This window comes from Mobula birostris, chromosome 1 (genome assembly GCF_030028105.1).
Source record: "Mobula birostris isolate sMobBir1 chromosome 1, sMobBir1.hap1, whole genome shotgun sequence".
Classification (NCBI taxonomy): Eukaryota; Metazoa; Chordata; class Chondrichthyes; order Myliobatiformes; family Myliobatidae; genus Mobula; species Mobula birostris.
In genome coordinates, this window is record NC_092370.1 from 42279540 (window position 1) to 42291906 (window position 12367).

At 39.9% G+C, this 12367-nt stretch overlaps 1 protein-coding gene across 2 annotated transcripts in view; it reads right to left on the minus strand.

The window, feature by feature from the left end:
- The window catches only part of LOC140195905 (clavesin-1-like), an 88444-nt gene that overhangs the window by 46990 nt on the left and 29087 nt on the right, over positions 1–12367 (minus strand). For both annotated transcript variants that reach the window (XM_072254576.1, XM_072254568.1), the window contains exons 3-4: positions 8310–8420; positions 1967–2202 (exon numbers count right to left, since the gene is read on the minus strand). In XM_072254576.1, the coding sequence (XP_072110677.1) occupies positions 1967–2202; positions 8310–8420 (347 nt within the window). The remainder of the gene's footprint in view (positions 1–1966; positions 2203–8309; positions 8421–12367) is intronic.

Here is a 12367-nt window from a genome sequence, read left to right on the forward strand (position 1 = left end):
CCTGTTTTTTTTTAATGCACAGCCCTGAACATGAGATTACCCGGGTATTACTAGTTCAGAAACAGGCAGGGCAAAGATGAGGAGCTTCCACTGAACAATAAGGAAGGGCATAATTTTGACTTTTGACCAGGGGTTTGCAACCCTTTTTATGCCATGGACCAATGCTGTTAAGCAAGGGGTCCATGGACCGCAGGTTGGGAACCCCTGCTTTAGACAATAGTGCCTTGGCAGCCCATTCTATATCTGTCCAGATCATATTTCCGTTGAAATCAAAACAACACGCTGACAGTTTCAGCTGTTCCAAATTGATCCTAAACCATCCAGGATCTGACTTCGTATTCCCCAAAGTGGTAGCACTGATAATTTATATTAACATGCTGAATTTCTAACCTGGATTATAATACAGACTTCTCACTTCCTGTACTATTAGTACAACAAAATTAGGCATAAACTCTAACATCATGTAAAGACAAAAGCAAATACATCCAAGTACAGTACCAAAGTGGACATGTGGGGAGGACTGATTGCCAGTTTATGGCCATTCCACAGACTATGATCATGCAGAAAAAATACATTTTGCAAGCAGAAATCTATGGAGAGGCCTTGTCCCCACGGTCGCAAGAACAGACAATCTAATGAGTTAACACTGAAGATGAAAAGAAAACAATCAGCAGATATTTAAATACCTTTGATGCCAAGTACATAAGTACATAAAACATGGAACAATAGAGCGCACTATTAGCCCATGATGTTGCGTCGACCTTCTAATCTACTCCACGATCAATAGAACCCTTGCCTCCTACGTTGCCTATAACCCTCCAATTTTTTTTCATTCATATGCCTATCTGAGAGTCTCTTAAATGTCCCTGATTTATCAGCCACTACTGTCATCCCGAGCAGTGCATTCCTGGCATTAACATCCTCTGTGTTGAAAATCTACCTCCAACATCTTTCCTAAACTTTCCCCCACTAGGTTAGGCAATTTAATTCTTGAAGAACCTCTCAATCCTTTGGTTATGAACTGCTTCGGTGTTTATGTTCCACGCACCCTGTGCTTAATAGCAATTCATTGCAAGTGACATCAGAAATAATGTTATGTGTGCTCTGACATCACTGTCCACTTCCTATAATGTTGGAGTGTACATGCCCTATGCATTATGGCAGACCTCAGGATGTGGCAGGATTTATTTGCCTGTAGGATGCTTTGAAGGATTGCTACCAAATTAAATCAGGCCCTGTTCCAGTTAAAGAGATGATTGAGTAGATGGAGCAGCAATAAGAAGCGTTTAAAGGAGAATAAACAGTTGTCAAGGAAGGATGTTTCAAGTGTCTTGTCACTAGAAGGAAGACAGCAACTAGTGAACTTGGAGAATTGCAAGAAGACAGAATGGAGACGTTCAAATATCACCGAAGGGTGTGCTGCTAGAATGGTTACCGAAACAGGTATGAGTTGGTAATCACAGCAGTAGCAGTCTACTTTAAAATAAAGTTCCTGTGACCACCTGCATTTTTACAATTTCATTTATATTTTCTCTTCTGAAGATGGTGATTCAATGCTGAATTCAATGCAGATCATGTAAGCTGAGTTTGCTCAGTGTTTTATGCTTAAACCTGAAAAATGACTGCAGGGCTTCACACAGAAGGTTGATCTAATCCTCACCTGCCCACATTCAGTTCCAGCATGAGAATGATCAGCTGGCAACAGGTACAGAGGTCGTACAGCTCTCTCAGTTTGAGATCAGTGCTGGTATGGCTCAATCAGCTTGAGATCAGTGCATAAATCCACACTGGCCGCCTCAAGATTATTCCACAGAATATATTTGTCAATAAATTACAGTACTGGTGACATTTAATTTGACATTACAATAGCATGCATTGAAAATTATGCAGAAAAATTGTAAGTGCAGATTTTGAGAGCTGGAAGAGAAATTTAATAAAATAATTTATGTAATTAGACTGCACAAACCTCTTCATATGCTTGGGAGAGCAATTGCTTTCTGGTTCATCCAGCATGTCTTTCATGTGCATTGAGTTGTACGAATTGTAAGTATACTCAGTGTCATCATTGTACTCTGGACCAAGCAGTGTTCGTGCCCAAGTTCCCATGTCATATGGGGGTAGGGTACCTCCAAATTCTGACGGCAGGTATTCTGGATGGATAAGCTGGTGAAGACTGTTCAAATTGTTACCATGAAGAAAAATCTGGGACGAAAAGAAAGAAATTCAAAATAATATTCATAAAATTAAGGTAAGTTAAAAAATTAGTTATGCCAAATTGAATTTTAATTGGTCTACAAAGACAAATGTTTTCAATTAATTAAATACAACTCAATGTACCCCAATAATCACCATTTGTGAAGTGCAGAATTGTTTTTTCCAGTAAGTTATTTGTGGATCGATAGATGGATAGAAAGAACGAAAGAAATGATTTTATTTCGAGAGGAAAATCATTCCTGTTAAGATGAAGTTGTGTAATTGAAGCTATAAAACACTGCAGACTTGGCTGATTCCTTTTGAAATTCTGTCTTCATAATTTTTAAGCCTATTCACTGCCAAAGTGGAGGTTCCAACAGGAGAACATTGATTCTGTTCATGGCATTAAAATTTGTAGTTCAACGTATTCCATTTCTCAAATAAGACTCATTGCTTTTTGCCAGGCTACAAACATAGATGAATAAGAACAATTAGTCCATCTTCATCCACACATCCTGGAAACCTGTAAAAACTTTATTCATATGTTATATGTGACAAACTTTCCTCAGCAGATCAAAATAATGTTTTTCCTTAAGTGACCTACATTTCAACAAAGAAAGTTATCAAAAGATTTTGTACTGTTTAAAACATTGACTTCAATGGAAAAGATAAGACTTTGTATAAAATAACCTGCCATTTTGTAACACTGGGAAACGCTAATTTCAGTAATTAAAATTAATTACTGTAGTTAAGCCAATTTAAACTTTCCAAAAGAATCACCTTTTAGAAATAATAAAGACAATTATAGATCAATATTCAAAAGTAGTTAAATTGGTATCACCTTTCTTTAAACCGCAATTAACTGAAAAATGAAAGCAAAATCTACCAGGGCCGATTTTTTTTTACTCTATTATTTCTAAAGCATTTACTGGCTCCTAATATTCCTTTCTTTCCATTTATAATGCTAGACATTCATTGTGAGAAACCTCTTCAGCAGTTTTTTATTTGGCAGCAAGGTTGATACAAGTGGCAATGTTTCTGGTTAATTTGTGTAAGAATTAAAGAAGAGGAAAAGATTTTCACCTAAAGAATGCAGAGGATCTGAAAGGTTGTTGACTGCAGAAAGCCTCATCACATCTAAAATGCATCTGAATGAACACCTGAAGAACCATACACTACAAGCGTTCAGGCAGAGAGCTAGGAAAAGTTGACCCTACAGCTATTTTGGCTGGCAAGGACATGCAGGGCCAAAAGGCCTTAATTTCTATGAATTTTGTATCGATGTATTTATTTATTGGTACAGCGTGGAGTAGGCCCTTCTGGCCCTTGAAGCCACGCCACCACAGCAAGCCCACAACCCTGATTGTACCCTAACCCAATCATGGGACAGTTAACAATGAACTATTAACCTACCCAGTATGTCATTAGACTGTGAGAGGAAGCCAGAACGCTCAGGAAAACCCCACATTCCATGGCGTGGACGTACAGAGACTCCTTACAGAAAGGTGTCGGCATTGAACTCCAAACTCCAAAATGCTCCGAGTTGTAATAGCATCGCACTAAGTGCCAGGTAACCATGGCGCCCATGCAGGTGCCATGGCCACCCCTTGAGATTGGAGAATGTAAAGAAAGATAAAGGATTTATGTTTTGATACTAAGGAGTGACCCATGCATCTTCAGCTCTTGCTGTATTGCAGGGTTGGAATAAAAATCATTATCTAGTCCACAAGCAGAGCTGGAGAAGCCAAATCAGTTCATGAGTACTTAACCACTTGGATTGCTGGACTAAATCTTGAACTGAGTACATCTGTTATCTGGTTGCTTATAACTCTGACATATATACTCTCCAAAACTTCAAATCAAGGAACAAAGAGTGGAACTTAAATCATGGAAGCTCTAATTCATACAACTGTTTTGTTCAATATTAAATATTTGAAGAATGTCCTTGCTGTTGCTGGATGGTATTCTGAGGGCCTCAACAATACATTACTATAAGCTCAACAGTGACATCTTGTGGGTGAAAGTAAACTCCAATAATCATTGTTCAAAAATATATATGTTTCAGCATCTGGCTCACTAAATCTTTATTATCCTCAGATCGACAACTCCTCAGTTGGCTGTTTCAAGCTGAAACACACTGGGTTTTATTTCCAATGCTCCCTTTAAACTCACCGGGTTCACATTAAAATATATTTTACCACAGTATAAAATGTAAAAAAAAGACAGTGAAATAAAAGTGTGTTGGAGTAATAACAGTAACATCCAATTGTCCAGGAAAAATGGTGGTCCAGCATCACAGAGCCCTGAGGCTGCCAGATAATCAGTTTTACTGTTACTCTTATCCATTATTAAATCTAGCCCACAGACCTTGATTTCCCCTTCTTTTGAATTGTTTCATTAACCATTAAAAGCATACTATGTATTGAAACAGAACAGTCCATGCCCAAGCTATCATAGCTGCAAAATTTAATCTTTGTTGCCTGTTGTGTGGGTGAATCTAACATGACCGCTAAGCAGCCAGAGTATGACATCAATCACCAGCCTAATGCTCCCGATGAGATATTTCTGGGGATGGATTCAGCAGCCAGGAAGCACCCACAGTGAACCTAATTTAAGTAGATTATCGTATCTTCAGGTTAGTTTTGATTGATTTATCTTGCTATGGAAATGATTCTGCAAGGATCTGGTGCTCTCGTGTACTGTTCTATGTCAGGAAGTGCCATGTCAGAAGCTTAAGAGCACTGTCTTCACTTAATTTCAAAGAGAAATCAAGTGTGCTCAGACATGCTCGTGGTAGTTGGGGAAATTGGCAGCAGCCAAATGGAGCAGGGCAAATTACCAGAGGAAGGCGGGAAGAGGATGCAGAGGAGAACTCACAGTAAGAGACCAGATTCATGTAGAGTGTTCAGGGAATATTTCTCCAAACGGTACAGAAAGAAACAGTGAGAAATCACTGAAGCAGATTGTCAAGCAAGATTCTTTGGGCTGCTTTGTCAAAGATCTTTGTTTATTTTCATGCGGGTATTGGACTTGGTCAGTGAATAAGTGTCCAGATCCCTTCTGACTGTTTTCAACATTGAACTTACAGGAAGACTCGGACTTTGGCTGGAAAATGATTGCTATCAGTCAGGTTTCAAAAAATGCCAGATGCTGGTCAACTCAAGCAAGAAAATGCTCAGGCTTCAATTTCTAACCTTCAACAGCAAGACCAATACTGCAGCTCCTACCATTAAAATTTTACAAGTTACTATTGTCAAAACCCTTGGTAATGCATGTCATGTTAACATGTCTTGTGGCTACAAGACCAGACCAAAGGCTGGATGGTCAGAGATCGGGGGCTCACCTCCTTGCTTGGCAAGATTAAAGCTGAAACACGATGGATATCCACCAAACACCTGATTGCTGTAGCTGAGAAGTGGCAGATGGAGTTCAATACCAAAAGTGTGCAGTGATACAGTTAGGGAGGTCAAACTTGAAGGCAGAGTACAAGGTTAATTGCAGGATTCTTAGCAGTATGGAGGGATAGTGAGATCCTGGGTTCCATATCCATAGATCCTCAAAGTTTTCACACAAGTTAATGGGGTGGTTAAGAAGATGTGTGGTGTGTTGGCCTTCATTAGTTGAAATATTGAGATCCAGACTGCAAGGTAATGTTGCAGCTCTATAAAGCTCTGGTTAGACCACACTTGGAGTACTGTGTTCACTTCAGGTCACCTCATAGAAAGGATGTGTAAGGAGATTTGCCAGGAAGTTTCCTGGATTAAAGAACATGTCTTATGAGGAGAGAATGAGCGAGCAAGGGCTTTACTCTTTGGAGCAAAGGAGGAAGCGAGGTGACTTGATGGTGAATAAGATGATAAGTGGCATAGGTAGAGTGGATACCCAGCGCCTTTTCCCCACGACAGAAATGGCTACTATGAGAGGGCATAATTTTAAGGTGATTGGAGAAAAATACAGGGGTACTTTTTTTTTTAAAAACATAGAGAGTTGTGGTCATGTGGAACGCCCTGCCGGGAGTGGTGGTAGAGGTGGATACAGTAGGGAGATTAAAGAAGCTCTTAGATAAGCACGTGGATGGAAGAACAATGGAGGCCTATGAGAGAGAGAAGCATTAATTAGAGTTTAGAGGAGGTTAAAGGGGTGGCACAATACTGAAGAGCCTGCAGAGTGCTGTAATGTTCTATGTTCTAATCATTGCTTCCATCAATACCCACAAGCCAGTACGTGAACTTGGACAGTATCACTGAGCTAATATTCTGAAATTATGTTCATGGGAGTACCATTGTCACAAGTACAAGAGTGGTTCAAAGTGAAGGTCCACCACATTCTTCCCAGGAAAACTAAGTATTGATGATATTGTTGTCCTTGCCAGCAACAAAAGTGTACTGAAGCAGATTGATGAAATGCAAACACAAGGAAATTTGCAGATGCTGGAAATTCAAGCAACACACAAAAAATTCAGGTGAACGCAGCAGGCCAGGCAGCATCTATAGGAAGAGGTACAGTCGACATTTCGGGCTGAGACCCTTCGTCAGGACTAACTGAAAGAAGAGATAGTAAGAGATTTGAAAGTGGGAGGGGGAGGGGGAGATCCCAAATGATAGAAGACAGGAGGGGGAGGGATGGAGCTAAGAGCTGGAAAGGAAGGGAGAGGATCATGGGAGAAAGAAAGGGGGAGGGGGGGAAACCCAGAGGATGGGCAAGGAGTTATAGTGAGAGGGACAAAGGGGGCGGGGGGGAGGAATTGAATAAATAAATAGCTAGATAGATAAATAGATAAGGGATAGGGTATGAAGGGGAGGTGGGGTATTATCAGAAGTTGAAGAAGTCAATGTCCATGCCATCAGGTTGGAGGCTACCCAGGCGAAATATAAAGTGTTGTTCCTCCAACCTGAGTGTGGCTTCATCTTGACAGTAGAGGAGGCCGTGGATAGACATATCAGAATGGGAATGGGACGTGGAATTAAAATGTGTGGCCACTGGGAGATTCTGCTTTCTCTGGTGGACAGAGCGTAGGTGCTCGGCGAAATGGTCTCCCAGCCTAAAATGCAGTGTTTCACACTAAATGATTATTTGACAAACAACACTGAATGTTATAAAATTAAGACAAGGTATCTAAAAATACAAAGTGTTAACACTGGGAGTTTATCATTCCCCAGGTGGCTCTATAAAGAATCTATAAACACATAGCATATCAATAAATTTAATCTGAACCATTATTAAAATCAATCAAAAGATTAACTAAATTATTAATCCTTGTGAAAACTGTGCAAGAGCTGTTTTAGTGACAAAACTGCAACACAATCAGTTTTTCAAATAATGATGGTTAGCATCTAATGCAGCCAGAGTACACCACCGATGGGCAATGTCAAAAGTGCCAATCATGTTGTCTGTAACGTTGCATGTGCAGTTAACCAGTTGCAGCTGCACAAACTGGGTGTGCGTTGGATATCATATCAGTTTAAGTTCGTCTCTGAGGTTATGACAATCACTTTTGCTGTAATGAGGATTTAGATAGTGCCCAAAAATCCCATGGGATTGAACTTCCAACATCACACGCTACCAGGAGATGATTATTTACACAAAGTTCTTTAATGTGTTACTGAGTACAAAGTAGCACGGCGGCATTGCTGTAGGCTTTAGTAATGGCCTGCTGGCTGTTTCTCAGTTGTTAACTAGTTGTGGGCTGATTTGTAAAGAGGGAAACGAAGAGAGGAGCATTGAAAATAAAATGCTCCTGCAAAGTTTTCTGCAAACATCCGTCTTTTCCCAAATGTTCAAAACTAATTCACGTTTGTTCTGTTGATTCATGTTAGTTAATACCATGTCAATTCAAAATTGAATTCATCTTTCAGAAGATTAAAATGTACTCTTCCCATACCCCACCCTGGATTTCAACACAGGATGAGCACAGATCAGAACAGTGTCTGATTCAATGAATCACTTACACTCACAGACACATGCAGACTAACCGATTCCTCTCTCCCCTATAACCTTGTCTTTCTCCCCCATTTAACGAGGCAGAGGAGAGGTTTATTATTCTGAACCACGCTTGCAAACTAATTGTTAATTGCCATGCTGAATCATGTTTCCCATCTGTCTGAAATTTTAATTACCCTTTTTCTGGTCTTGTCTTTCAAGAATGGCTTTATTATCGTAAATAAAGCATGGATGTACCAAGGCTGGTTCACAAAATGGATGCCTCCAAAGCGTGCGGGGAAGCTGTCCTGCAGAGATCAGAGCACAGAATCAACTGATTAGTAACTTAAAACCACAGAAAATCTGCCACATTGACTAGTCTATAAAATCAGAGCTGCTGGAAGGGAATACTCCCTCTTTAATTCTGATTTAATTTTTGCTTTTATTTGCTCTCAATCTTCAAAGAGCAATGAAAAGAATAAAGTCTGCTTCTTTACCACATTTAACGTCCAGGGTCCTCCAGTTTAACCTCTTACAATATGGAGCTCTAGTACTACAGGAACCTGTGTTTCCTAGGACTTGTTTTGATTTATGTGGATTTGCCCACCCTCTTAAATCAGATTATGATAACTGGAGGAAGCACTGAACATCAGACAACCATGTGGTGGAGTGGTGTGCTGTGAGATCTGGTCTGTGATTTGTTTTCCAGCTGCGAAGAAGGACGTGTATGTTTCAGAAGGCAGACACTGCCTGTACAGGAGAGGTATGTAGAGTGAGACATCTGAGGAAGTGCCATTGTAAAAGGAAGATTTAAGAATGAACATTGGGAAGTGGATTAGCTGCAATTCATCCAGGGGTAATGAGAAATTAAAATGGTGTCAATGACTTGCAAAAATCAGTTACATGCTCTCACATGCCTTTGGTTTGAGATTCAACATCTTGTAATAATTGAAATGAAGCTTTCCTTCATGTTCAGTTAAGGCAAACAACAAAACCAAATACTGTCTGCATTTGCATTTATGGGGAAGATTCTGGCAACATCGATGGTGCAAATTTACACTGAGATTATCGATGGAGATCTGATGGTCGTTGCTGAAAATCCTTCATCTCACAGAGGATGAATTAAACTTCAAGGAGAAAGTAAAAGTTTCCAAGATTATCAGCATCTTGTAAGAATGGCCTATTTGTATGATATCTTCAACTGACTGTCTGAAATCAAATCTGGTGTTGTCTCTTCTGTCCTTAGTACTGTACCTTTTTAACTCACTTTTCAGATTGCTGTCCCAACTTTCCTTATAGTTTCCTGTGTGTTTGCTTCTTCTATCCCATGATAGATTTTTAGTCAATCTCACCTTTCAAAGCTAAACTTACTATCTTGCAATATCAATAATCTTTTTTTTTAATTGTTCCTGATTTTTTTTTAATGTGGTCAGTCTTTTTTACCCTACAATCTTCTGGCACCTGTCCTCCAAACCTAAAATGGAAACAGGAAAAACTGGAAATACTTGGTGGATCAGGCAACATTTGCAGGGATAGAAACAGAATTAATGTCTCGGGTCACTGACTTATCATCAGAGTTCAACAAATGTCTATATTTCAGATTTCCAACAATTTTAGTTTATTGCTTGTTAATGTCCCATATCCAGATAGTTTATAAGATTAAAATCAACATTCATTTTGGTCAGTGACTGAGTCATTAGTCAATGGGTTCAAAACTCAATCCAGAGAATCGTAGGATCATTTTGGGACAGAAGGAAGCCCTTCAATCCATTGGTGCCACTTTGACCCCTTATCTGATTAGTCCCATTCGTTGGAGACCAACAACTTATATACACAAGAGTATATGAAATAGAAGCAAGATTAGACAATATGGTCCCTTCGCCGTGCAATAAGATCTCTGCTGTTATTTGGTCTCATGATACTAACTTACACAAACACATTTCACTGATTCCGTTCATCATTAGAAATTTAACAATTTCTGTCTTAAAGCATGCTTAGTGACTCAGCCTCTTTGGTAGAGAAGTTCAAATGTTCGCTCACTTCCAAGTGAAGACATTTCTTTTCACCTCTTGTCTGAATGGCTGCTCTTTTAAACATTGCATTTACCCCCTCAAGTCCTGTAAGAATTTATATGTTTCAATAAGGTCACCTTTCAGTCTTCTAAGACTGTATAGGCCTACTTGGTTTAATTTCTCCTCTTTCAAGAACTCCATTCCAAGAACGTGGTGACCATTTGCTGCACTTGACTGTTGTGTTTATGGGCCCTTAGGTAGAGAGATAACTATATAGTTGCAGCCTCTATATAGCTACATCTAATCATACAGATACCCTATATAAATAGAGTATGGCATCTTTATTCTTGTAATAAAAGCCGACATATTGTTCATTGTACCTGTATTGTATTTTCAGTGCTTCTGGTGTCAGTTCATCCTTCATATTTTACCACTTTATATTCCATGGAGCATGTCCTTATCCACTCTCTTACACTGCCAATAGCTCCCCGAAGACTATCTGCATTCTCCTCGCAACCCAAATGTCACCCAGTTTTATATCACCAGTAAATTTGGAAATATTATACTTGATCCCCTCATCAAAGTCACTGATATAAATATGAACAGCTCAGGCACACCACCAGTTCCTGCATATATCATTAGACCCAGTCTCCCAAGCCAAAAGTAATTTGTTTATTTTACCCTCTGTTTTCTGTCCAGAAACTAATTTTCAAAGTGCACTAGTATGTACTGCACAGAACCCCCAACCTTCTTGGATAAGGTGTCACAAAAGATTATTAATTTTATTAAAATCTAAATAAGCCACAGAAACTGGTTCACCCATGGTGTTTCTGCTGATTACTACCCAGATCTGTCAGACTTCACCTACCACACCACCTCCCTCCGATCCCTATGCCAATTGCCAATTATTTTTTCTTCTGATTGGCTGTTTCTTCATTTTTTAAATCTTTATTTCAAATCAAGTTTAATTATCATTCAACCATACACAAATACAATGTTCCTCTGGGGCCAAGGTGCAAAGCATACGTATCACATGAATCAAAATAGCAAGCAAAAAAAAAAGTCATGCAAGAAAATATGTATATATAGCCCAAGTCCCTGAGCGACATGTCCCGCACATTGATAGTGCAGTTCTTGGCAGTGCATAGCCTCTGCAATCCAGCCTGTCATTCCACAAATTGAACACTGGAGGGCAGCACTAGCAGAAGAGGCCTGCCCCCAACTGAGCACGGATGCCATGCTACACCGCCTCCGGCATCTCCTCTCCTGGACGGCAACAGCAGGCAAGCCCACGGCTTGAGACGTAGTCCTTTCAGGCCGTTCAGCTTCCCCACCATCTGTGACACCACCAAACAAGGGTAACAGGCCTGCGGCATCTTACATAATCACTGTTCAATACAGTCTTCCAATCGCAAGAGAAATCCAAGACAATCACCCATTTGTCACATATACATCAAACCATATGTTAAAATGCATCACTTTGCATCAAATAAAATTATCAAGGATTGCGCTGGGTGGCCCACAAGTATTGCCATGCTTTCTGTGCCAGCATTGCCTGCTCACAACTTATTCATCATATCTGGAATGTGAGAACTGGGAGGAAACACATGTAGTCACAGACAGAATGTACAAACTCTCTACAGACTGTGTGGGAATTGATTCCTGATCTTACCGCCTGTACTGTAAAGTGCTGTGCTAACTTCCACACTCTCATGCTGCCCTGCCATCACAGGCTCAAATTTCCTGATCATAGCAATCTCTTGCAAGTCCTGAAGAAGGGTCTCGGGCTGAAACATTAACTGTTTGTTCATTTCCATAGATGTTACCTGGCCTGCTAAGTTCCTCCACCATTTTGTGTGTGTTGCTTTAGATTTACAGCATCTGCAGAATTTCTTGCGTTTATAATCTCTTGTTATGATCTTTTCTACATATCACCTATCTTTTGCTCATTATTTCAAATCTGTCTCCTCACATTCTTGATGTTTTGCTAATGGGAACTGGAGCTTCTGTCTATTTGCTTTATTTAAACCCATCATTATCTTATTCATCAAGTTTCCTTCAGCCTTCTTGACTCCAAGGAGAACAGCCCAGATTCACCAGTCTAATAAGTCTTGTCTCCAGCCTCTAAGATTTTGACATGCATCTAGAGCAGGGGTTCCCGACCTGGGGTCAAACCCTTTGCTTAATGGTATTAGTCTATGGCATAAAAAAGGTTGGGAACCCCTGAACTAGATTGTGTGGCC